Below are 27,727 nucleotides of genomic sequence, written 5' to 3' on the forward strand. Positions count from 1 at the left end.
AGCATTAAAAGCTTTATAAGTGCATGACATGATCTTCTGCGTGGGCATTTAGTGAAAGCTATGACTAGTTTAAGGATCATTACGAAAAGAAAAAGCTATTCGGTATAGTGCGAACACGGTGCAACCCTTAGGGAAATCCAAGCTTTAAACACTTTGCTCACAGTCTGGTGTTTGATGATTTATTTCTGGTTTGTTTTTCCATGTATAAAATTAACGAAGCCTTAGATAAATGGCCGTTCATGCTAAAGCTCTACAGGCCAATTTCAGTTTGACCGGACGACCCTCGAAACATTGCTGGGGTCTAGAACCACTCACTGTATAATTCTTAGCATGGTCAAGCGAAATTTCGTCATCCAAACGTTCTCCAAATTGTTAAAAAACTTTCCCGATATTCAGCTTTCAACGTGGTAAACGAAAATTTCTACCAAATATGTTTCCGGGGTGCCGGTATAGCGGATCATTTTACGCTACATAAGTTTACGTAAATGTTGACCTCCCAGTTGAAATAAGCAAGGAAATAGTGACTCCCCTAAAGTAACAATTTCCCAGGAAATATTAACTCCCCTACTAAATAATGACTCCCATAAAAAAGCTGAGGGAGCTACAATAAATTAGTTTATCATGAACCACCCCACTCAAGTTGTTCGATCGCGGATGTTTTTAATGATTCAAATATGTTTTTGCAAGGAAGGCTCCTACACTTGTTTCGAAATGGCCCAACGAAATGTCCATCAAAACTTTCATCACATTGTGATCGTTAGTAAGGGGGCGTTACTGAGTGCTTAGTAACCGTTAAAAAAACTCTACAACTCTTTCAGATTGCAATCGCCGGGCTTTCATCTCAATCCATTTCAGTCGAGTGGACGTTCTTTTATAAGTTATCCTACTCCGTTATTTTGTACCTCCTTTCTGGGTCGGAATGGATAGAAGACTCACGGTTCACTCATTTCATATTATATTCTAAAAACCAGAAAAGAAACTAAAAAATCTTTCTGAAACGAAAATATTATTACTTACTTAATATACAAAAAAATTGAAAAAAAAACTTCTGAATCAGATTATGTACACAGAAATTATATAAAATGGAAATTAGCAGTAAAATGGGATTCTTCAGTCACGAGCCGGTTCCGCATCATTCCAAACCGTAACATTAAGAAACAAGCCGAAGACGTCATAAGCGAAGACGCCATGAGAGAAGATGTCATAAAATGTAAAACAGAAAGCAGGAGGATTTTGTTCTACTTTTCCTTTCCTATCGGTCGGAGCCGCTCTGATTATGTTTACAAAGAAAAGCTTAAAAATTATTCATTTAATTATTTATTTCCAAAGTTTATGAAAGCAAAGAAGAACGACTTCGGAACGATGTATAAACGTACCGCGCCTGCTGAGTCCCTGATGACGGACACAAACCGAATCTTCCGCGGCGAAAGTAAAAAAATAAAATCATTACTTCTAATAATAAAGATGCAATAAAAACTTTTAAAAAAATCCATGCTACCATTATGATGAAACTATGTAGTACAACTTTCGCATACCAGTTTCAAATCAAATGATATTTCCAAATAAGGTTATAATAAACATATGACAAACTCTTTAATGATCTAATATGTTAATTCGAGGGCGCACTAAATTTCGCCCGGAAGTCTGCTGTACAATGTCATTGATTATCCCAATCATGATTTGACCATTTTGGTATCTTCGGATCGCATTATTCCCGGTTTTCTTAACAGCGGAATATCCGAGGTCCGGTCACCCTTTATTCCGGACTCCTCCAAATCCCTTAAGAGCATATCAAGAGCAAATGAAATGAAAAGTTTTGAAACATAAATCATCTTAATCATCATCCTTATTCTTAATAAGACGTATGGACCTCACGGCGAGGCCGAAGGGTCCCTCCACAAAGTCCGGGTTTTCCTTTCCATCAACAGTAACATGACTGATTAGAATACCGAGACAATCAACTTTCGAGAAATCGACATTTCCGGGTGACGACAATACATGACCGAACATTGTCGGCCAAAACGACAAAACATCGATAACGACCGTATGGAATTGATTATCCGGCTCCACAATAAATTCAGCTTGCCAATTGAACGATTTCAAATGAGCTTCGTTCGCCATTTGGAATTTATAACGGATATTCTGTTTTTCCAAATTCATGACTTCGAGCATGACGGCTTTGGTGTTTTTCAGAATGCCCCTAAACTCGTCTTTCACTGTGGGTAAAATCCGAAAGCTGGCAAATCCACCCCGGTTTGTTCTTGCTAGGTTACCATGGAAACTCAAATACTTCTTCTCCTAAAGGGTAACAAAATTACTTTGAAAAAATCACTTTCGGTATATTCTAGAAACTATATTTTATGACAGAGATGAAAGCCTCAATCATGCACTACTCACAGTTCTAATGACTTCGAAAGACTTCAAACATTCGTTTACTGCAAGAGGAATGTATGGATAATACACCCGAGATGGAACGAATGGGATGTGGATAACGAGAAGAGGTCAAATTTGTTGTTTTACGGGATGTGCAAGTCAAAAAGTAGGTTCGGTTAGCAACTTTGCTAAAAAGGCAGCATAAAACTATTAAAAATCTAGAAAACAACCGAAAAAGGGTAGAATAAATCAAATCTAATGCATATGTTTCCCGAAAAATTGAAAAACTTAAAAGCTATCCGTATTTTGATAAGTTGACGGTTGGAAAAATCCAGAGAGCGATTAATATTTCGAATTTTTCAATTTCGAGTCGGTATATTTAAATCAGTCTCACATGAAGACGTCCCTTTAAAGGTTCTGCAAGTAAAAGGAACAGATATCGTAGCATTGTAATTTCCCTAAATACGCGGGTTGCAAAATAATTAAATCAATGAAGTCAAAACATGTGATTACTCGAAAAAGTTCATGTGATTTTATTCCCATGTTACTTGCTTTAACAACTTACAGCTGATAAATTCAATAGTGTCAATAAATTCGAACTAATCAGAAATAAATGTTATGTAACAAGCACATAAAAATTTCGAGTAAAAGCGTGATTTTGCAACCTGTGTATTAGTCTCGATTTCCAGACCATTATTCTTATTACACAAAATAGGGGCACTTCTCCCAGCTTCTCCTACAAAGTAGAAAATAGGAGTATGTCTGCCATAAAAAAACACTCTCTCCGCGCGAGAGAGTGTTTTAAATAGTTTTTCCTCTTTTGACGAGCGCACTTCTCTTTTGCAGTACTGTTCACCTTTTAGTGTTTGATAATTAGGTGAAGCTGATTATAGACCTGGAAGTTTGAATTATTAGTCTAGATCTAGACTACCTGTGTATTGAATAAAAGCCAACAAAAAAAAACGAGAAACAAAATGATTATACCTCTTCTAACAAAGCTTGGGCGTGACTGCTTCCACCCATACATTTATCATCTAAGATTTGTATTTGATAAGAGAACATGGAGCCTCCAGCTTGGTTGAAATCCACTACAAGCATACCGCTGTCTTTGGGTTTTTGTTTTTTCGATTTCTATGAGAAAAAATTGTGATCGATAATTTGAAGATATTCTTTTTTTATAAGATCTTATGCTGAAAAAGCATAGTAAACAATAAAATTTAAAAATGCTGTGTAAGCACGCTCAATGACGTTCGTTGATTAAAAAAGAGCTGTTCATTGGATAGTTTTTCGTTTTTCTTTACAAAAAATGCTGCTTTTCACTCTCTTCAAAAAAAAAAGATACAAGTCTGAAGAACAAGTGAAAAGGTAGAAATAAATTTTGTTTGAGAAATCTTGAAAAATTTCAATCTTTGACATAAAAATTGGCCTCGATAATTTTAGCGGTCTCGCGGGGGAGGGGGGATGTTTTTAAACATATTGTTGGAATATAAGACTTGAGTGAAAGAGAACTCACCAATGGTCCAACACTGGGCGAGTAAACTTCCGGCAGCCGAACTTCATTATAAACTCGATCCAGGCTTTCTCTTAACTTTCTGTTCTTCAGATCTAGATCATCTGCTGACTCAGCAATTTCAAGAGATTCGTTGACCATGACTTTAGCAGCTGGTGAGATCAGATCACGATATTTGTCATTGTTTTTCATGTCTTTTAACAAGTTGATGTATTCGGTAAGGCCGTGTTGTTGATCTCCTGATGTAATTTTGCTTGACGCCTACATGTACATAAGACAGAATGCGAAAACAGTTAAAGCTGTAGAGAATTCAGACAACCAATTAAACTTCATCCCTTTGTTACTTTCTGCTTTCAAATAAGCGCATCTGAGCCCAGGATTTATCCACTTATAAACCCTGGATAAAGCTAAATCCGCCATCAGTTTATTCGAAAGTGGTTCCCGAAAAGAGGACATCACAGTGCTAATAATTAACGTCAAATGGCGCTATATCATCATAAGTAGATCTAATGCTCTCGATGCATTTACACCGCTATTCATGATATGCACCACTGCAATGACATTTTAAACAACACTATACCTTATTAATGGTATCTTTGATTCGAGTATGAAGATTTGAAGGCATGGCATCGGAAACTTCATTGTAATCACACAAACATTCATCATAGACTGTGTCAATAGCGCTCCTCAATTTCCACGCGCGGTCTTGAGCGTTCTCATCTTGAACTTCCAGCGCTGTCTCCAATGTTAAACAGCGATCTGGTTTGAAATGATCTGAATGATTTTTCAAAGCGTCTTCGATTAAACGCTTGTAGATGTTGGCCGCGCGGTCATAACTACCGCGACTGGTGAGTGTTGCTCCCAGCGTTTGTGTAGCCCGTATACGTGTCATGAGGGATAGGAATTGTCGTTTTCCTTTGTTTTGGTCCACATATTGTGTGTGGTTATCCCTACAAATAAAATGTATTGTGTCAAAAAATCATCTTAAAAATAATCTACAAGAACCATATGACGTACTGCCATATTCAATAAGGTTTATCGTACACGTTTTTTTTTATAGGAATGTATTTTATAAGAATATTTATGATGAAATTGGCCAAAAAAAATTAAGAATATGCCAAGAACATCACCCATCGTAGAATTTAGCATCTGAACCTTAAATTGCCTTTTGTGGGCTTTTTTATCTGTAAATTGCAAATTTTCTCAGAGAGATTGTCAAGACTTTCGCAAAATAATTTTGCTCGAAGCCTGTACCACATGTTAGATTTTAGGTTGTGTTTGGATCCTAACCTAGGAATACACCTCGTTTTGGTGCTAAAACTCGTGACCACGCCCTTGAAAAGGAAAATTTTGAGAAATGAAAAAAAACAACAAAAAACCCAGAGGTTCGCCGAGGATCAAGTTTGAAAAATTTCAGCCGAAGTGAACTATTTTTGAAGTCTCCAGTCTGCTCCAAAGTTTTAGCCTCGTTTTAATGCTAAATCTTGTGACCACGCCCTTAAATATGAAAATAGTATCAAGTGTGCAAAATATCAGCTAAATCGAACCATTATTGAAGTCTCGAGACTGACAGACAGACTAACAGATAGACAGACATTGCCAGATTCTAGGTCAACTGAAGTTGAGAATTGTTTTTTGAGACGATCGATAAATGATACGTATTTGGTCAAGAAATCTTAAGGATGCAATTTAATCATTTGACGAAGCCCGATTTTTATTTCACTTTATTGTTTCCTTACTGGAATAACCTCAGTTAATAATATACAGTTTTGTAGAAAGTATAACAGACGCAACCTTATGAATGGTGATTGTATTAAAAAACTTTTTTCCATGTTTTAGTTTAATTTTCATTTTTTGAAACGGAAAAAGTTTACAAGATCGATGAATAATCGATATTGAGGAAATCACGCATAGCTATGTTACACAACTCATTCGGAAAATGTTTCATCAGAAATATTGGAGTTTGATGAAAAAACTATAAAATCTTAAAAAAAGTTAGGAAAATATCAACTCACTTGTCCAAATCTTTCATGTTCCTCTTCAAAAGAGTGAAAAAAACAACAAAACAAATTTCAACTAGTTTGAAACTTTTTATTTTGCCTTCATGAAATTAATGTTTCTCTCAAACACTTTTTTGTAATACTCTTCCTTAACTTATGTAACATACCAAAACATCTCAAAAACAATATCGTCTCCCCTCGTCTTTATTAATGACTTTTTAACCTTTTTATAAGATCAACATACAAAGATAAAAGTGAACCAGAATCTAACTTGAAGAATCTAAAAGATCCAAACAATTAAAAAGTTCACATTTAAATTACCCAGAGCTTTTTGTTCCTGTCCCCATCGAATATAGCATCAGTTCATCAGTATGAAAAAAACGTGCGAAAAAAGAAAATTGTTCTCATATTGTCAAATTTCTTATAATAGAAAAAACAGAGATATTTTTCGATTTTTTATAATTCATGTCAAAGAGCTGCAAAGAGTTTTTTTATAAGAAAAGTATCGACAAAAATACTAAAATACACAAAAAAACTCCACTTTTAGGCTATTATAAGCATTTCACATGCACGTAAAATTTTTCTTTAGACCTTATAGTTAAAAAATTCCCCGAAATCCTCGAAGCTTTCACTTGTTGTAAAGCAAAAAGACTGTCCGACATACTTTTCATTTTCTTCGAATCCTAACCAACGATAAAAATTTTCTTATACCGCATTTTATGCCTATTATCTCTGCTTAAACCATGGACGCAAAAAGATATTCATTCACTATTTAAAGTTGTATCTTGTACCTTTCAATCAGAACCGTTGAACCATTGTTCAGACTTATTTTTTTAGAACTGTCAGACTCAAACTGTTTTTATCATGTTCTTATTTCTAAAGTAAATGTTTCCGCATTTTTTAGGAGGCCATACCCTATCTTTAGCTAATGAAGCCTTTAATTTGTTAAAAGTTCAGTCATTCCGACCCGAGTGTGTTCTTATAAAATCGGTCTCATAATGAAGAAGAGTATAACTTATGATGGATAAAGTGTACTTATATGTAAGACATCGCCAACAAATTTGATAGATCTTTGCAAAAAAAATGCCCTCTGCTACTACATAAGGGGGTAGGAGCAATCGTAGTAGATCAAATTTCTCTATTCAACCCTTGATCTTATAGTCTTTTTTAAAAAGCTCCTGGGAAGCTTTAGAATCGATATATTTGAAAGTTTGCAGGTAACGAGCACAATCTTTAAATCAACGAAAGTTTCCATTTTTAAGTGTTTTGAAAAGTGAATTTTAAACTTTCAAACCAAGGAAAACCACATCAAAGTTAGACTATCCACTTTGAGCTCAACTAAGATTTTATTTAAGGTGTAAAATTCTTTTTGGGTCAGCTGGTAATGTCAGAATGTTTTTAGACCGAGGAAAGAGTCCTGCGAATTCCAGAATATCTAAGAATATTCAGCCTTTTCTGACAGACGTAGGAACCCTAACACAGAACTGTTGAAGCATTTTAAATTATGATTGTCGAAGAAAAACACTTACAATATTCGAAGCAACATCTTTTCTTTTGATTTCTCTTTTCGCTAAATATTCATCAACAATCTTCCAGTCCTATCAAACCATTCTAAAAAAACAAACATCAGATTCTCAGATCAGCCAGAACGGTCAAAAATGTTCTGATGAGTACCAGAGCCTCTAAATACCGAAAGCACCCCCCTGAAAACGATGTCTGAAAATACCGTCCAACAGGAGACGTGACGGATTTTTTTGTCGAACTCGAACACGAGGCTAGGAAAATATCTCCAGTGTTTAGGTAGGAGGAGTTAAAAATATCAGTAAGAGTTTTGAGATTATGATCGTGGACCTCTGACAAAAGGTGCAGTCAGATATCATCGATGATGAATAGAGACGATGAACTTACCACTATGGACTTCTCCTATCAAGCGCGTTAAATTAAATTTCCTTTTTAGCAATTATAATTATTATATGAAGATTCTAAAATGAAAAAAGAAAATCCATAAAAACTTCTTCTGAGCCTGGCTTATTAATCTACATTGTGTTTGGGTTCTACTGACATCAAAAATCTACTTTGTATCATTTTCAATGTCGAATCTCAATTCTGTCAGGCTACTTCTAACCGAAAATGACTAAATGTAAAACTTTAAACAAAATACTATTAAACAGGCCAGGGAGTTTAAGAACGGTGTTTATCTAGACAAAGAGCTGGTTCAGCTTTTGATATTTAATCATAAATAAAAGTTCTAATATGAATTGCTTTCTATAAATAAAGGACAAAACATTTGTTTTACTGTATAGTGTCATGGTGCACAATGAAAAACTACGTATAGCTGAATACAAATGAAAATGAACAATTGAAAATTACTGAACCGAAGCTGTTTCAACGCAGTTTTGCAAAAAATAAACACTCGCCCGCTGGACTCCGAAGGAGTCAGCCGACGATGTCGCCGATCGAAAAAAACATTAATTAACACATAAAATTGGCATGCTGAATGTAAACCCGTAGAATGGAAAACTGCGGGGTTGGAATATCCCCGCAGAGGGAACAAAAAACTCCAGTAGTGTTTACCATGGAAACACTACGTCGACGTTCCGGACGCGGACACCGTTATTATTTTTATTGTTGTTGTTTTATCATTATTTATCGAATTTGAAATTTGAACTAAAAAAACTTTCGTTGTTGCTTCTTCTGAGCTTACACCAGGAATTAGACCTCCCACTTTCCAGCAGTGGTTTGGCATCGACCTCGGGGAAAATTATAAATCGTTGTATTAAGCTGTTTGTTTTTCCTGACAGGCGGGGAGGGGCTCTATGTTGGGGGGGCTGCATAATTTTATGTAGCTCTGGGGCTAAATAACACTTCCTAAATATTTTTCTTTACTGTTGGTTTTTAATTTCTCTAAACCTTTATGTTTTCATCCGAAGTGTCATCTGATCCTTAGAATGCAAAAATGAAGACATGCTATTGCATTCTCTAAAAGTGCACACACACATGTAAATAGAGCTTTGTGAATTCTAAACAAAACATTCGAACATACAGCAGATTCAAAAGAAGAAAAGTTCGCAGTTGTTCTACATGTAGAATATGTACGTATTTTAAAACAAAAACAACAGTTGAGAAGTAAGTTTCGTAACCTATTAATAAGTTGTTATTACAGTGTTATTGATTGATTTGATGTTTTTTTTAAGAGAATGAGAAAAAAAAATGAGAAAGTAAAAAAGTAATATGTCAGAGAGCAGCAGCAACAAGCGAGGTCAGGTCAATGGTTTTGATGGGATCCAGGGGCCAGCCACGCAGAATCGGATCAAGTTTTGGACCAAAAACCAACCGCTGGGGCAGTGGAAAAGACTCAAGCCATTATGTTCGTTGTTGAAATTTTGTTTTTAGTAGTTTTATTGTTCCTTACTTTTTGATTGATATAAAATCAATGCACTTTTACAAAAACAATGAAGAACTTATATTTTATTTTCAAAAAAGAAAAGACTTTTATTTTATCCCACAAAAGCGAAAGTATATTTTATTTTGTTGATATCTTGATATTTATTTCATAGTTCTAAATTATAGTTTTCACTATACAGAAGAATAGGTCTATATATTATTTTTAAGGTTTTTAAATGTTAATTAATGTGATATTATTTTTATCTCATTATTTATATACCTGGGTTTTTTCCAAAAACGAAAAAAAACTTAATTCATTACATTGACGTTTTAGCTAGATACTCTTCCTTTCTTATGTAAAAAGTCTGTACAACACAAAAGTTTCTTCAAATTTTAAGATAAACTCCAAAAGGAACCCCTTGATTGTGTTTCTAGTCACAGAGCCAAGCTAAAAGTTCATGCAGTCTTCTAGAAATATCTTAGCTGACTTTGGTTGTAGCTAAGTCTTACTGCTTGCCTTGAAATTGTATTACATATAACTTAGTCCTTTGCAAAATCTTTCTGGAAAAGGTTAAGCCTCTTGGCACTATTTCAGAGGGCAATTAAGAACTCAAGGGTGCATAAGTTGTATAATGTTTAGTTACTACTAATTTACTTTACTGTTTATTTACTGTTTATTTACTTGTGCTTTCATTGACTAAAATGGTAAAAATTCACATTGAAAAAAATTATTCATCAAAAATTATTCCACTATTATACTGGGACCTAAAATTTTATCAGGCTGGGGTACCTTGTTCTCAGGGGGGACCTAAATTTGGCGGGGGGACCTAGAACCCCAGTCAGAGCCATTGGCCTGCGCAACCAAGGCTTATGACAATAGGCTACAAAATAAAAATGATACTACATACTAATCTCCTTTGAATAATATTATTGGATTGCAATACAAAAAAAAAAATCAATAGTCCTTTTCAGAATATCAAAAATGAGAAATCCAAATAATAAAGACTTCCTTACTACGAGTTAAAAAGTCAGTAAGAAAATATATTAATGACAACTCACGTTTAATTGCATAACTTTAGGATCACAAAGAAAGTTATGATAAGAAAAATATAATATTACAGAGTTATCAGATTAAAGTAAGCCAATTTTGTATGACATAATAATAAGATGTTATTATAGAAATCTCCAGAGTGCATCACAAAAATGATAAGAAAAGAATGTCAAATTAAAAAAATCTGTCAGCTGCAATGTTTTCAAGTCCATTTACTTTTAAATTAGTTTGTTAATTAAGAATTTTAAAAAGAAACTACTATTCAAAAGTCACCATACAGTAAGAGGGAATTTCAGGTTTCAGAAGAAACACCATCAGTCATCTACGAGATCCCAAGACAATTTAATAAAAGTTGAAAGCTTGAAACCAAATTTATTATCTAATTCTCGAGATAGAGCTTTGATTTGCTAGGCCTTCTTACAACCTAAAGTAAAAATAATTCTGCACATGTAGATGCGTCATTCGCAAAAATTTTTCGAGGAAACGTTTTTTGCGTGTACTAAATTTCGCGATTGCCAGTTTCTGGAAATATTCACGTGTATTAAATTTCGCGATTCACTAAATTGGGCATTTTCAAAAAGTGGGAATGAGGTAAGAAAATGACTGATTTCGCTTGAAACACAACGTATTGGGTGTAAACATACCAAAACTAGTAACTATAAGTGTAACAAATAAGTTTTCGATTTTTGACCTATTTCGAAAATTTTTTGTGTGTATTTAGTTTCGCGATTTTGTATTTTTGAAAAATATAAACGGTATTAAATTTCGCAAAATTTGGCCTAAAAAATCGCGAAATTAAGTACCCTCGAAATTTAATACATATATTAATAAATATATACCAATAAGGTAGGTAATTTTTCAAAGTGTTTTTTAATGTTAAAACAAGGCATCAGGTCATTGGAGAAAATGTAAACTTTTAGGAACAAACCTATAAACGAAGGGCCATTTTTCATTCCCTTTTAGAGTCCAGTTATCAGACGCTGCCCTCCTGAAATCACTAAAATTTAGTTAGATACAGCCTTTTTAGTGCAAGAACACCAGAAAAACCCTTGTTGCCAATTAACGGATGTTGTCTTGCCTTTTTAAAATATGGCCTGAACAACAACTATTAAAACAAAACTGAGACTTGTTCAATATATCGAACCTATATTTCTGTATAATGGGCTTTTCCAGAAAAAAATTGAATATGGGGGTGGAGGATATAAAAATTTTCAGTGATTTACCCCCGGACAAAGTGACTTTTAGCTCCCAAGTCAACAGGTTTTACCCCCGGACAAGCATCAGTTGACCCCCCGGATAACCCAAATTACCCCCAGACAGTGCAAACTTATACCCCGGACAAGGCAAATTTTGATTATTTTTCACTACCCCTGGACAATTAAGAGTTTCCGCAGTCACAACGGCGTGTAAAATTGCTTCATGTAGGTGTTAAAAAAACCAGCGTTCCCGTTGTTGCTCATTTTTTATTTATTTATTTTTCACAACGACAACGTCTACCATTTTTTAAAAGTAACGAAAAATGGTTAACCCCAAAGCTTTTCTTTTTCAATGTAAACTAAAAATACTGTAATGATCAGAATTATTTTGTAATGCTATTAGTAACAAACTGTACAAACTTAAAATCAGGATTTCAAAAATTCAATACTTGAAACTTACACAGGTAACACAAGAAAAAAAGCATAAAAATGATAAAAAGTTTAAAGATTCTGAAATATTTTTTCAAAAATGCCTTACGTTCTGCTTTTTATGTTGATTTTTATGTAGAAATCTTACATTGTTTGACAACGCCAAAATGAGTGATTTGCTGTCGGGCACGAGAAAAGAAAACGGCTTATTGGGGTTTAGTCAGAGTTTTGACAGCTCAAAGGTGTGAATTTGATATTTTCACGTTGCGGTTGCAGTTGCCGTTGTGACTGAAACTCTCTAATATATCCTCCAACCCCCATGTACGAACATTTTCTGGAAGAGCCCAATGTAGAAACATGGACACTCACAAAAGCAGATGATCAGTCCATCGATGCATTCCACAGAAAAATCTTTAATGTGAAATGGCCACATACCCTCAGTAATGAAGCATTATATCAGTTAGGGAAGCCATCCAGGATCCTGCCATTCTATCAGCCACCAAAAACTGAATGACACTTGTAAACTTAAGTTTCTTACCATTTTCCATCGAAAACAACCGAAAACATTACTACTTCCCAAAGCAAAGGAAAAGATCATTATTTTTATTTATTTATTAAAGAATTACAGTCCAGGCACACGAGGGCCTCTAAACCGATCTTGTACAAAAAATCTTTTTTAGGTACAGTTTGTCACGAGGACTTCCCCGCACCCTCCAATTAAAGTCTTCATTCGACTTGGCTTTATTCATCTCGTCTGCTCTTCTTTTCCATTCTTTGATTTGCTCTCTCTCAATTTTCGTTAAATTGTCGGTGATGCTCAATTTTACGTACTTCTCGTGCTGTCTTAGTTCAGTCAACTTCTTCATGAAGCGGTACTTTATAGGGCTGTCTTTGAAGGCGACTTTGATTGGACGCACACTATTTAATTGTTTTCCAACTCCAGAGACCAGGTTGGTTGAGTATTTACGTTGACGTCGTTCAAAAGTTCGTTTACGAAATCGATATCTTCTTCATTTTCTTTTTCACGCACCCCGTGGATGATGATGTTTGTGTCTATTGACAGCTTTCTTTGGTCTTCGATTTGTTCTTCGACTTTCTCCCTTCTGAGTAACTGCTTCATGTTGTTTAGGTTCAACGAACCATTTACTTTCGCAGCGTCGGCAAAACTTTTTGGTTCTTTAGCCACTTGGACTTTCGAAATCTTAGCATTCACTGTCTCTTCAATTTTAGTGGATAGCTTCTTTTCCAGGACGGAAAATTGGCTCTGGATTAGATCAGTTACTTGATTTTTGTCTTTTAGGTATTCCTGACATTTTGCCTTTAAGTCCTTGACCACGGTGTTAAGTCTCTTTTCATTCTCACTTTTATGGTGTATTATGGTTTCACATGCATCAATTTTTTTATAGCTATGTGTACAGCATTCTATTCTTTCTGCTTGATGATGGATTTTTATGCTGAGGTCTTTTGCCGGAGAACAAAGTTATGCATTGGTATTTTCTGTAACCTTTATTCAAAAACATATTCAGCTGGTATGGTGGTAGTCCAGTGCAGGCATAATGTAGCATTCTTTGACATTTATGGCATTGAATCTTCATTTTTTCATTATCTTTAATGCAATTATGCTCCGTACAACGGTTGTTGTCAATCTCATCTTCATCAAGGGTCAGGTTCTTGTCAGGTGATGCCAGTTTTTGTCAAATTTTGGTTGTTTTTTCCATTTTTTGAAATTTTATTAAAAGTTCTCCATTTTTTTGAAAAAACGAAGAGCACAACCTTTCTGATTGACGTCAAATTTATGGAAAATTTATGGTGGCTGATAGAATGGCAGGATCCTGGATGGCTTCCCAAACTGATATAATGCTTCATTACTGAGGGTATGTGGCCATTTCACATTAAAGATTTTTCTGTGGAATGCATTGATGGACTGATCATCTGCTTTTGTGAGTGTCCATGTTTCTACATTGGGCTCTTCCAGAAAATGTTCGTACATGGGGGTTGGAGGATATATTAGAGAGTTTCCGCAGTCACAACGGCAACTGCAACCGCAACGTGAAAATATCAAATTCACACCTTTGAGCTGTCAATGTATTTTAAGAATACAATATACAAGAAAATAAATTTTTTTTAGATTCTGCTGATGTCAGCAAGATTTGAAAAAACATTTTATTCAAAATAATCCTTTTGATGATATGCAGCTTTGGTCCAAATTTCATGTTCATACCATTATGAAAAAAATTTTTTTTAGATTCTGCTGATGTCAGCAAGATTTGAAAAAACATTTTATTCAAAATAATCCTTTTGATGATATGCAGCTTTGGTCCAAATTTCATGTTTATACCATCAGCCAAACTGGTGTTATTCAAGAAACAAGTTTGTCAGTATTTTTTGCTTTTTTCCTACTATCTTTTTTTTGGTGTAAAAACTAATTTTTAAACAGCCAGTCTAGTGATCTTCACTCCAATACGCTTCTTTCGATGTTTGAAGTGATACGATTTGACAAGTGGAAGTGGTGAAAAAAAATTAAGGTACATTTGAAAAATTTGGACACGCCTTAAATTGCCTAAGCCTAGGCAAGCTCACTCCAATAGCCTCAAGGAAATGTCGAAGCATCGGACATCGTTAAGTGCTGTGGTATAGTGGTTATTAACCTTGTTTGCTGCACAGGCGACTAAGGTTCGATTCCTACTCGCAGCTGTTCACTTGGCAAGTGAATGAACCTTTGCCCTGGTCAACCCATGCCATATGGGGGAATTGGGTACCTTAAAGGAAGAAATTTTGGCAGAGAGAAAATTTGGCGGATTTTGCCAGAATCCGCCAAATCAAGTTCCCGCCAAAATTTCTTTTTTCGACCATCCACAAAATTAAATTCCTTCTAAAAAACTTTTTCGGCCATCCGCCAAATTAAATTCCCGCCAAAAGGTTTCCTTTAAGGTAGTCAGTCCAAGGTACTGACGGGCGCTCATCGAAAGCGTCTATAGTTGCAAAAATGGGCCTCAAAGCCTCCTAGACTCAAATAGTCTGTCTAAGCTTAAACTCCTATATCAGGATTAGAAACTACTTTAAATCGTAGAAATTTTAGCGAGACTAATTTTAGCGTTTTAGTGTGTTTTCCCTATTTTCGCTAAAACAAATCTCGTTAAAACAAGCCGAAACACCAGATCGCTAAAATTTATCCGCGCAAAATTTCTGGTTATATTGCCTTGATACCTTGATTGCCTTGCCTTGATTTTTATCAATAGAGAAGGTTTCGGTGCAAATAAATGCTAGAAAACAAATTCAATCAATAATGTAATACGATCATTCGCTAAAATTTATCCATGCAAAATTTTTTGAAATCGTGATTCGCTAAAATAAATCCAAAAAAAATCAAGATTTTCCTGACTTGCTAATATACGCTAAAATTAGTCTGGCTAAAATTTCTACCAAAAGTAGGCTAGTTTTACATATTTTATCTTTTCCTTTACAACAATACAATAATGACAAGGTGACACAACACATGTGTACATGTACATTGACAAGTAATCCCTGAGAGAAGTTTATATAGTAATCTGCAACAAAAACGAAAGTGGTCTCTTCTACTGATTGCTTCCCAGCGCTCCTTCACAGCTGTTTATTAACTTTCCACCAATGAGGTTGCTGCATTTCAAACGAGCGGCTGTAAAATCCCACTGTTCATATATTTGTTTCAATCCGTGATCCGTCGCTTAGATTTTTTCGCATCTTCAATTTACTGAAGAAAGCGAGAATTTGATGCGAAAAAGTGAAACATAGAAAAGTTTCATTTTTCATTGCATTAATCGAAATGGGGGATTTGGAAAATGTTCTATGTTTAGTTTTTTTGCACAAACCCCTGTAACTATGGGTGAGCACCCTGTTGCTAAGATGTTGGCTTAAAATCGAAAATAAAACCACTCAAGACGAAAGTAAAATCGGCCCATACTCGAAATCCTGTAATCTTGATATACGAGTTTAAGTCTGACACTGGGTACAAAAAGGTAGGTACGATAAAAGAAAAAGTTGTAACTTTTTTACCACCAAAGTTTCAGATTTTGCTAAATTTAACATGCTGAATATTCAAAAGGTAATTTTGTCGACATCCCTCTTCTAATTTCGACATCCTTCTTTAGAGATAGGAATAATAGGAAGGTTGGAATGACTGATGGACTCCTCAACTGACTTTCCTATCATCCTTAGCTGGGAGACCTGATGTTTTGGAGTACGTGACGGCCTATTGAATAACTCTATTTAAGAGCATGAGTCTGCTAATGTCACCCATTTTCGGTTTTGTCAACTTTTCAACTTTGAGGCTCCAGTGAAAAATCTAGGTGCATGCAATAATGATACCAGCTGATGTTTTTTATCAGTCTTGATACTGGCAAGCTTAAACAGTCATTTTTTTCACTTTACAAAGTACACAATTTTTTCAGGACAGCTTTTTACATCAAAATATGAACGGAAAATGAGGTTTTTAGCAAATTGTCTAAGTTCATTATTTAATAATCTAGGCCAATCATGTCTGATCATACTTAATTTTTCTTTTTATTACAGCCAAGGGATATGAAAAACAAAATCTACAAAAAGATTTTTCAAAATGAAGTTTTTCCCAGAATAAATGCAAAAAGTTGCGGACATAACTTTTTCCGTTCACAAAGTTATGTCTGCACACAATTGATTTGCTAGAGAAGTGAAAGTGTTAATATCTATAGTTATTTGATTTTTAACCCTTCCCATCCATTAGAGAACCAAACCAAGTAACACTAAAATACCAGTTGTCCTTCATTGAAAAATATTCCATTTTGAAGTGAACAGGGTATGATTTCCGTTCACAATTTTGAGTTATGTCCGCACATTATGTTATCCTTTAAATTTTCAAAGGAGTTATTCTTACTCAGCTGAATCACTTTTCTATATCAAGGGTCATATTTGGGGTCATTTTTTACAAATTTGAAGTCCCAAAGGCTATTTGTTGGGAGACAGAAACAAACTAGTTTCTCCAAAAATTAGTTATGTCCGCAACAAAAAATTATGTCCGCAACAAATCATGAAGTTTTCTCAGCCCCCAAACACCATTTTTAGGTTTCTTTGACAAATTATTGCATTTGAGGTCATTATAAGTTGGTTAAAACCAGAAAAAAGTCTGATAATTTTCCATTGGCAAGATTTCAGTTTTATCACCTCATATCATATGTATTTCATGTTGCGGACATACCTATTTCATCTAAAATGTTGCTGATAAAGTGTATTTGCAAGCTGGCATGATGTTTTATTATATGGAAGTAGCGCTTAGGCTATTAGAAATAGAAAACAAATACTCTGATGCTAAGTTGAGGTCCAAAATTAAAATTTTAACAGAAAAATAACCTTTTTGTTTCTTTGAAAATGATGGTTCTGAGCCTGCAAGCTTGAATAAAGGATAAATCATGCATTAATTTGCATATTAAATTCATTGTGTAGTGTTCACACAACATAATCTACTACACATTCACTTACAGACTGGTTAGAATTGCTCCAATAGTTCAAAACAGAGTCATATTCTGTAGCATATTGTATGTTGCGGACATAACTATTTAAAGTATTTTATCAGATTTTTGACCCCCTTAAGCAGTTATGCTAACACTTTGACAATACTAAAGAGTTACATTTGTAAAAACCATGCATTTCCTTGCTTCTTTTAATTTTTTGTGTCCTCTAGAGGGTCGTTCTTCTATTAGAAATATGAGAAAGTTCTAATATCATTGATAAGTCCTCTTTTGTTCTTTTCAAAGAAAAACATGTAATAACTGAAATCAAACCAAACCAAATCTTTTGGTTTTATATTGATTTAGTCTCTATAATATTCCTCAAATTTTGGCAATAGAAAAAGACACTCCAAAATCTTTAATTAATGATGTATAATGTTCTATGGTTCTACCCTAAGAAGAAAAAGTTATGTCCGCAACACAGCATTATTATACATTTAACCCTTTCTATTGAAAAAGTATAGTGACTCTCAAGGAAAAATCATATTTAATGATTATGAAAATGTACAACAGTTGATGTCAAGCTCAAATCTTAACTTTGAAGATTAGATTTTAACAAAAAATTATATATGATTGGATTCTCTTTTACAAATAAATCTTCAATTTTCAGGAAATCATAGTTAAAAAGACAATTCAAGACAACAAATTTCAATAATTAAGTTTTGGTTCAAGTACAGCAAAGTATTAAAAGGCAAATAATAACTCATTTTAATGTTTATTGCTGATTTTAAATCAAATTTAACAAAAAGTTATGTCTGCAACCAACAAGGTTTCATTTTCTAATTTTTATTGGCTAACTGAAATATAGCAAACTTTTGGTTTTTTGGAAGCCTTGTGATGAGTCCTTCAAATCTAGAATGAAATTTCTATTATTTGATTAGCAAAAACTTTATACAAAGTTATTATCGCCAATGTAACAAAAAATATGATTAATAAAATGAAAAATATTAAGAATGTAGCCTCAATTTATAATATATAAAATATAGAAATAATAAAATAATAAGTATTAAATAGTAAAAATCAATTTATTATGTACATATAAAGATCTAGATAAAAATATTAGCCTCTAATCTAAAAACATTACCTCTGTGGCTTACATTCAAATTTTTCTACTATCAAAATTGTCCAAAACTGCCTGGTTCTTACAGAAAATGGCTCTTAATTACTCCACAACAGTTAACTAGAGACAATACAATTTATCACGTTTTTATTGACTGAGGGAAAGTAATGTATATATGTGGAGTAGTGATTTCAACGATAGTTGTTTTGGATGGAGAACGCAACAACCTGGTCGCGTCACTTGCTCATAGTTACAGGGGTTTGTGCAAAAAACTAAACATAGAAAATTTTCCAAATCCCCCATTTCAATTAATGCAATGTAAAATCAAACTTTTCTATGTTTCACTTTTGTTGCACCTATTCTTCAAAATGAAAATATTTAAGATTTTAAGTTCTTCTTTTATTCAATTATATTTTACGGCATTTTGTTGACAATCTAACTCTCGCATCAAATTCCCGCTGTCTTCAGTAAATTGAAGATGAGAAAAAACCTAAGCCACAGATCACGGATTGAAACAAATATATGAAGGGTGGGATTTTACAGCCGCTCATCGTGCAAGGCACTGAAAGGCCACGGGTGCCAAAAAGAAGGGCCGTTTTAATTGCGGCAAATTCATTGGTGGAAATTTGATAAACAGCTGCGAAGGAGCGCTTGGAAGCAATCAGTAGAAGAAACCACTTTTGTTTTCGTATATAGCAGATTTCTATAAAAACTTCTCTCAGGGATTACTTGGCAATGTACATGTATCGTCAACTGCTCCAACTTGGGACGAGTGTACGCAACATGGGACTTGTTGATATCTGGTCTGCATTTTCATCTACTGTAAAATCCAGAGAGAAATCGTGTTTTTTAATACGCGGTTCATTAAACTCAAATCAAATGACTTTGGAGGTTCGGTGAAATGGTGGTGGAATGGCCGTCCCATGTTGCGTAAGATAGTCCTAAGTTGGAGTAGTTGACGGTACACATGTGTTGTGTCAACTTGTCATAGCATTGTATTGTTGTAAAGGAAAAGGTAAAAGAGGTAAGACTAGCCTAGTTACATCTAGTTTGGCAGATTAAAGATGGCAGCATAAGATTGTGTTGATTGCCGACTTACTTGATTCATCGGGATTTACTAGATCTTAAAAATCTGACAAAATTTACTATACCGACCGACCGACTGTATTTGAAGATGTTTTAGGACCCGAATGGAACATATTTTTGATTGCCGCCTTTGTTTGTAAACTTAAAAAGTCTAAAAAATTAAACTCTTGAAAGATCAAGTAATGAGAGCATGAAAGGAGATTTTGATTCACATGAATTATCCTCCCCTTAAATTCAAAATGACTTTTCTTTGGTCCCCTTTAAAAGAAATCCCCCTCCCTTAGTCTACACAATAGACAGATGACAGATCCAGGCATTTAGGCCTTACTCTTGGTAGGTCTATAGGCACTGCTATAGGCGGCCACTAGTGACCCCCACCGGGAATTGCTTATTACTGGTTATTAATAGGTTTAAACATAATAGACAACATTCACAAAAGATGTTTATCAATAGAGATTTTAAATAAAAGAATGTTTAAAACACAGCTGATTGGCTTAGGTTTCGAAACTCTCTATTGTTTCATTAAAACTTCAGTGCGCATGCGATTTCTCTGGAGAATTTCTATCCAAAACAAGAGCAGTGCTCATAGCCCGAAGAGTAGGAGTTGTTTTACGCTCGAAACGAAGGAAGATATGACGTAGCCTACCCTCCCTCAGCCTCATGCCTCATTTCTTGTCATTTTGCCCAAAATTCAAGGGGCTGAAACCATGCTATATATATTATTTTATTGGACCTATTGGCGATCGATGTAAAGGAACCAATAGAAAAAGGTACAATACTTACCATAAGCAGGCAGAAAAACCGTGAACCGCAGGAATTTTCTTTTCCAATGTGTATTACGGTGGTCAGACTCTCTAACGCATCAGGCGTGCTCACACTTACTTAAAATATCCGAGCGGAACATTAGAGTAACTGGATTGGCTGTCACTAAAAAAGATTACGAAATCGAATAAGGTAAATCTCAGTTAAAGTGTGTTCGTTAGGTCCGCAAATCTCCACAGAACAAGGCAGGTTCGAAGGTTTGACTTTTGACTTTTACACTTTATGTTTTATCTTTTTTATCTTTAAATACTTTTGCTCAGTATTCATATACTAGAGGTCAGATTTTAAGGTAAGGCATAGTTTGAGAGTTTATCAGTTTTTTTAAACAAAACTTTAAAATGTTTTCATACCGTTACCAATCCAGTAGCGGCCTGGCTTAAAAAAAAACTATGAAATTGGCGCCCCTGTTATTTTTGTCCTTATTTGCGCCTATACTATTATATGAAACTATTAAACTGTAAGAGCAGTGACTGGTTGAAAGTAACGCCCGGAATCTCTGAGTTAACAAACTTTTATTTATACGAAGGTGGTGTAACTGTAAGTGGTAAATGATAATTTGATATCTATTTCCTTGTTATTTCCTGGTCTTACTTCACTCTCCATTAAAGATCAATGGGTGAAAGAGGCCCCAAAAATTCAAAAGTTGGCAAGAATAAGGGTTCTTTGTAATTCTGGCGCCGCAGGCAAAAAAAATTTGGTGTAAGAAAGGTCAAACAGCTTACAAGATATTCTAAAAAGGAGAAAGTTAGTCCGCATAAGACCACAAAAACCACAGCGAGTAGTTTCGATCAATCTCTCATTTTGGGGTTTGAGCATCCTCTTTAACTCCTGGCGGATACACAACACTTCTCTTGCTTTGACTTTTCGCAATTCAATGTTGATAGTAAGTAGTTTTGAAAAGATTCGTAAAATAAAACGAAGCGCCGCAGGCGAAAAAAATTTACATTGCACTTATAGAAGCCGCTAAAAACGTGTCAAAGGGCGCAAAATCGCCCAACCAAACATCAAAGAGAATTTTGGCGCCCTCTTGAAAAGCTTTTTTGGCGCCCCTCTCAGGTCTTTCTGGGTGGTGCACTGCACACCCTGCACCCCCTGCCAGGCCGCCACTGCCGTCTGGACCAATACGCAAGCCAATAGACCTTTTTAAAGAGGCCACCCTGTTGAATAATTATGTAGTCCAGCAGAAAAACAATGATAAAACTATGCATAATTATTACAATATGCATGATACAGTAATTATGCATGGCTCTATCATTGTTTTTATGGCTGGACTACATAATTATTCAACAGGACGTCCTCTTTGAAAAAAGGTCTATTATCTGACCTCTCTGGGAAATGATTGATAAAACTGCTCGAAATGAACACAGTAAAAGTATCATGAGTAGTATTCGAAAATTATGATCCTGTTTTACCTAATGGGGATCAAAGGATAAGGCTGAATTAGATTTACTTAGTCTGTTGTTCGAAATGAAGATTCTGTTTTGCCTAGCATGGATGATCTGAGTGAGAATAAATGGAGACACGACCCACGGCATGGCCGGAGCATGCTAGGGCCTCTGGATTAATACTTTTAAAAAATGGCCAGACCATGTTCGGGCCAGATTTTCGAAAACTTGCTACGATCGCGCGTGTAATTTCAGGACCCAATATTTATATTTTAAATTCCTTATTTTAGCAAACAAATTTAAAAATCTTCATCTTTATTCAAATATATATTGTTCAAATATAAAAGTTAATCATCTATTTTCCAATTAAGTTAGGAAATTTATTAAAAAGAATGATTTGAATCTTACATAATATGGTCTTCTTTTTGTTCTTTATTTTATCCCGTTCCCTTTTCTCGTGGTCTTCTCCTATTCGAAGCAGAATTTTACTGGATCATTTTTTGTACTGTTATACAACTTTGTGAATCAAACTGGTATTTGGAACTTTGAATTTGTCTAATGAAAATATTTAACAATGGATGATGATAAAACAGGAAAGGTAAATAAAATTAAATTCCACTATTCCTATGAATACATTCCTATGTAAATACATGGCCCGAACATGGTCCGAACAAAATGGACCGTGGCCGAGCCAGTGTAAATAGCATTCATAGCATCAGCCCCCCCTGCTGGTTGGGGGGGGGTTACACCCTAAATTGTTCCCAAAAAAGGAGGGAGCTGGAAGTATATACACCAATTTTCTGGGGGACCTAGGTACATGGGGGGAGCTAAAATCTCATCACTTAACCTGGGGGCTAAAATAATTCAGCTTAATAGTTGGCTTCAATTACTCAAATTGAAGCTCATGAATCGGAAAAAAATTTCTCTGCGGGCAATATTTTTATAGAAAGTGTGCAAAATATTTTATCTTAAACTTAGAACTGAACGCAATTTAACTTGGAAAACCCTCTTTTACTGGATCAATTTTTTGAAAGTGTCTAGGGTCAAAAGTCCGGGGGGCTAACAAAAAATTCATAAATCTTTGGGGGGACTTAAAACTCAGGGGGGACCTAATTTTTGCCTGGGACCTAAACCCAGGCTGACGCTATCAGCATCTGTAAGCACTGTGGACCGTGGCCAAGCCAGTGTAAATTATAGCATCTGTAAGCGCTATGGACTGTGGCCCAGTCTGGAATTCATGCACAGTACGCCGAATATATTCGGCGTGAGAATGTCCTCAATTGGGTGTAACCTTCTTGATCCTCAAAATATCTTTGGCGTGGCTTTTGCATGGATTCCACACTGCCGAGCCAGTGTAAAAAGTATATGTAAGAAGCACTGTGGACCGTGGCCGAGCCAGTGTAAATAGTATCTGTAAGCACTGTGGACCGTGGCTGAGCCAGTGTAAATAGTGTCTGTAAGCACTGTGGACCGTGGCCGAGCCAGTGTAAATAGTATCTGTAAGCACTGTGGACCGTGGCCGAGTCAGTGTAAATAGTATCTGTAAGCACTTTAGACCGTGGCCGAGCCAGTGTAAGAGACCATATTATTAGGATTTTTGAAAAGGGTAGATTTTGCGATAAAAACTACCGGTTAGTGATTACACAGCACATCCCAAATAGTTGGTCCTTGGGCTAAAAAACCTGCCATCAGGAAAAAACTCTAGGACCAAGGCGCTGGGTGGTGATTGGTTGACGACGTCGAACCGTCATGTTCACCTAAAAGAGAAAAGAAAAAAGGGAGAAAACCAAAAAACAACATGTGTTAGGTGGTTGGGCGGTAAAGTTATTTTAAGTTATTTGGCAGAGGTGGAGAATACAAGTGGAGTCTATTTGTAGAATCTATGCTGGCCGTGGTTTCAGAGATAATTGCTGTCAGCCGATTATTGAGAAGAAACATGGTGGAAAAGTATTGGGGGAAATATTGACACGTTAAAGTGGAATGCTAGACATGGGAATCTGTGTGCGAGAGAAGCAGGTTCGATAATTAACCTAAGCTAATAAATTAGCTCCAATATATGTTTTGGCAAATGCAACAGTAGTAGTGTCTTTTATTCCAGGGGATGTCAATCGAACAGAATCGAATTCAATTGTCAATCAAATCTGTTAACATTGTTCTTCTAGTTGAATAATTAAATAAAGAAGTGATCCTGTTGGTTGATGTCCAACTATTGTGAATGGTGAGTAACAACCAATTTACATGGTAGCAGCATTCGGTGGTTTTGCAGTAAAGATATTATTGGTTGGTTACTAAAGTGTGATAAAGTTTATGAACTTTGGTTGTTATAACAGTATAAACTAAAGTGGTTAATTGTTGAAAATGGCAGGTGTTGTTTCGATAGGGCAAAAGTATGGATTGCCCCCGTTCTCCGAAGATGGAGACTTTGAACATTGGTTACATGAAATTGAAATGTGGCAGTTAGTAACTGATTTAGCTAAAACAAAACAGGGACCTGTGTTGTATCTCAGTTTATCCCCGAAGGTTCGCCAAGCATGTGCAACATTAACGAAAGAACAGCTAAATGTCGAAGAGGGTTTAGATGTGCTTATTATAACCAAATTGAGAGAACTCTATGCAGTGTCAAAAGATCAGGCAATGTTTACTGCATACGAACAATTCGAAACGTTTCAAAGAGATACGAGTATGAATATCGCAGAATATATCAATCAGTTTGAACAACTCAATCATAAACTGAAAACTTATAAGATTGAGTTACCATCGCCAGTACTAGCTTATCAATTGTTGAAAAATGCTAATTTACCAAAAAGTAAACGTGATTTAAGCCAGAGCCACTATTCCAGAACTGAAGTATGATGATATGAAACGGCAGATTAAAGCTAAGATTTACGATTCGTGTACGACTGATGATAAAACGACTGAAGATACATCAGATATTTTAGTTGAAAATGAACAAGCATATTATTCTCGTAACAATTATTCTGCTAATCGAGGACGAAATTTTCGAGTTAATCGATATCGTGGACGTGGAGGAGCTAACTATCGAGGATCCCGTCAAGAGGACAGTCGCGCTCCTCAAGCACAGTCATCGACTCGTTATAGAAACTGTCCAGATGAAAATGGTAACCCTACTCGTTGTAAAAATTTGTGGTTTCATCTAATCATTACTACTACCGTGACTGTCCGGATGCAGATAAAAAGGACTTATCATTACAACATTTGAAAATCCAGTTATTTACGCAAGAAAGTGGAGTCGAGTTATGTTTTCTTGAGCAGATGGTATCAGAAACATTAAGTTGTGCAGTTATTGATCCAGGGTGCCCTTCAAATGTATGCGGAAAGAATTGGTTAAATTGCTATCTCGATTCGTTACCAAATCGCGAAGACGTAACAGAAACAAAAAGTAAGAAGTCGTATCAATTCGGTCCTAGTCAAGTTTATCAATCATTGAAGAAAGTAAACATTCCTATTAACATCGGTGGAAAACCAGGGCATATCCTTACAGATGTGTAGTCGACTGTGAGGTACCTCTTTTGCTTTCCAAGCATAGTATAAAGGAAGCCGGTGGACAACTTGATTTTGTTAAAGACACGATAACTCTTTTCGGTACAGAGATAAAACTTCAACACACTTCAAGCGGACATTATTGTATTCCTATTTCGCCAAAGCAGATTCTTGTCAATCGTAATATCGCACCTGAAGCACCAATTGAGTTATATCTTACAATAAATGATTTAAACACAAAGTCGAAAGAGGAGAAAAAGTCTATTGCTGTTAAGCTGCATAAACAGTTTGGACATCCTGTTGATTCCACAAAACTGAAAACTATCGTAAAAGATGCAGAAATCAAAGATGACGAGTTATTGGGACTTATCGATCAAGTTGCAGAGGAATGTGATGTTTGTACACGTTACCGAAAAGCCAGAGCCAGACCTGTCGTATCGTTATCGCTTTCCAAAGAATTTAATGGTTGCCTTGCAATGGATTTAAAGTTCATCACAATTAACGATAAAAAGTACATTATTTTTCATATGATCGATTTGTTTACTCGCTACTCTGCGGCATCCGTCATCAAATCTAAACACAAGGAGGTGATAGTTGACGAAATCTTGAAACACTGGGTTGCTATTTTCGGTTCACCACAATCAATCTTTGCTGACAATGGAGGAGAGTTTAACAATGAACTGCTTCGTGACGTAGCAGAACTTTTAGATGTATCGATAGCTTCAACAGCTGCTGAATCACCATGGTCAAATGGGGTAGTCGAGAGACATAATGCCACTCTAGGAAACATGATCCACAAAATTGTTGCTGATACTCAGTGCTCCATACAGAATGCACTTGTTTGGGCTGTAAGTGCGAAAAATGCTTTGTCCAACAACTTGGGATACAGTCCTAATCAACTTGTCTTCGGCCGTAACCCAAATCTTCCGTCCACGTTAACATCTCAGTTACCAGCCCTTAGAACGAAAACGTCAAGTGAATTTGTTGCTGAACATTTGAATGCTCTTCACTCTGCTAGAAGGGCATTTATCCAAGCTGAATCCAGTAAAAGAATCAAAACAGCGTTATCACGTCAAACACGAACAACAACGAGCAAAGAGTTTAATAATGGAGATACAGTCTATTACAAACGAAATTCAGACAAGGACTGGCATGGTCCAGGTACCATTATCGGAATTGACGGAAAAGTTGTTGTTGTGCGTCACGGAGGAAGTGTTCTACGAGTAAGTCCATGCCATTTGACGAAAGCAAATAAGGAAAAGTCGGGATCATTACTAAAGGAGATACTTATCGTACCAGATGAAGATGAACAACCACAAGTACCCATTCCAGAGCTATTAGACATCGATATTGTTAGTAATGAAACAGTTATGATTCCAGTTGAAAACCCGATCGCAGAACCTAAGCTTACTAAACCTGACAAAAAGATACCAGAGATCCAAACAATTGAAACGACGCATCCGGTGGGAGATAAGAAAAAGACTGATCGTAGAAATAAAAGTAACTCTCAACGAATTCAGCTTCCTCGTATTGGACAACAAATTTTGTTCATTGACCCAGATACCAATAAGGAAGAAAAATTTATCGCTGTTAATCGTGCTGGAAAAGCTAATGGCAAGAATAAACATTGGTTTAATGTTAAAAATTTAGTGTCGGGTGTTATTAAGTGCGTTGATTTTGAAAATATTCAATGGCAGCCAGTTGAAGAAGAAGTCCTTTACAGTTCCAGTAACAACCCTCAAGTATTGGCAGCTAAACAAAAAGAACTAGAGAAATGGACCGAGTACAATGTCTATGAAGAGGTTGACAATGAAGGTCAAGAGACAGTATCGACCAGATGGGTTATTACCGAGAAATCTGACAAGGACACCAACACCGTGAAAGCAAGGTTAGTCGCTCGTGGTTTTGAGGAAATCAATACTGAAGTTCGTACTGATTCCCCAACTATCTGTAAGGAAAACCTTCGTCTCGTATCAACAATTGCCGTGAGCAATTCGTGGAAAATACACTCTATGGACATTAAAGCTGCTTTTCTGCAAGGGTGTCCAATTAATCGCGAAGTATTCATTCAACCGCCAAGAGAAGAGTATACCTCAAAACTTTGGAAATTGAAACGTACTGTTTACGGTTTAAATGATGCCCCTCGCTCGTGGTATCTTAAAGCTGCTGAGGAACTAGTTAAAGCTGGTGCCACAAGAAGCAAATATGACCAAGCGTTATTCTTTTGGAGAAACAAAGGAAAGCTTCAAGGTGTTTTATGTTGTCATGTCGACGATTTCTTCTATGCTGGAACACGCCTGTTCCATGAGAAAATTGTATCACATGTACAGAAATCATTTGATTTAAGCAAAGAATCGTTTTCAACTTTCCCGTACCTAGGATTGGACATCAACCAGACAGGAGAGTTTGTA

The 27,727-nt window shown here is 35.6% G+C and overlaps 1 protein-coding gene across 3 annotated transcripts; it reads right to left on the bottom strand.

Moving 5' to 3' along the window:
- Positions 1 to 938: 938 nt before the first annotated feature.
- Positions 939 to 20,464, bottom strand: LOC136802852 (uncharacterized). Of its 3 annotated transcripts, none has more exons than XM_067059613.1 (6): positions 20,392 to 20,464; positions 7,413 to 7,494; positions 4,464 to 4,833; positions 3,887 to 4,144; positions 3,358 to 3,504; positions 939 to 2,298 (listed from the first exon to the last, which is right to left on the bottom strand). In XM_067059613.1, exons 2-6 carry the CDS (start codon positions 7,427 to 7,429, stop codon positions 1,834 to 1,836), a joined length of 1,257 nt encoding a protein of 418 aa, XP_066915714.1. In that variant the 5' UTR covers positions 7,430 to 7,494; positions 20,392 to 20,464; the 3' UTR covers positions 939 to 1,833. The 3 variants fall into 3 exon arrangements, with proteins under 3 accessions (XP_066915714.1, XP_066915713.1, XP_066915715.1); XM_067059612.1 differs by lacking the exon at positions 20,392 to 20,464 and adding an exon at positions 7,792 to 7,865; XM_067059614.1 differs by lacking the exons at positions 7,413 to 7,494; positions 20,392 to 20,464 and adding an exon at positions 5,899 to 6,051.
- Between the last annotated feature and the right edge of the window lie 7,263 nt (positions 20,465 to 27,727).

The sequence above is a fragment of the Clytia hemisphaerica genome, unplaced genomic scaffold (genome assembly GCF_902728285.1).
Source record: "Clytia hemisphaerica strain Z4C2 unplaced genomic scaffold, Clytia hemisphaerica genome assembly, whole genome shotgun sequence".
In the NCBI taxonomy this organism is placed as follows: domain Eukaryota; kingdom Metazoa; phylum Cnidaria; class Hydrozoa; order Leptothecata; family Clytiidae; genus Clytia; species Clytia hemisphaerica.

Coding starts and splice junctions, on each gene's coding strand:
- LOC136802852 (XM_067059613.1), bottom strand. Junction 4,145..4,463: donor TCAAAGATACCATTAATAAG/GTATAGTGTTGT, acceptor ATGTACATGTAG/GCGTCAAGCAAAATTACATC. Junction 2,299..3,357: donor CCCAAGCTTTGTTAGAAGAG/GTATAATCATTT, acceptor GTTACCCTTTAG/GAGAAGAAGTATTTGAGTTT.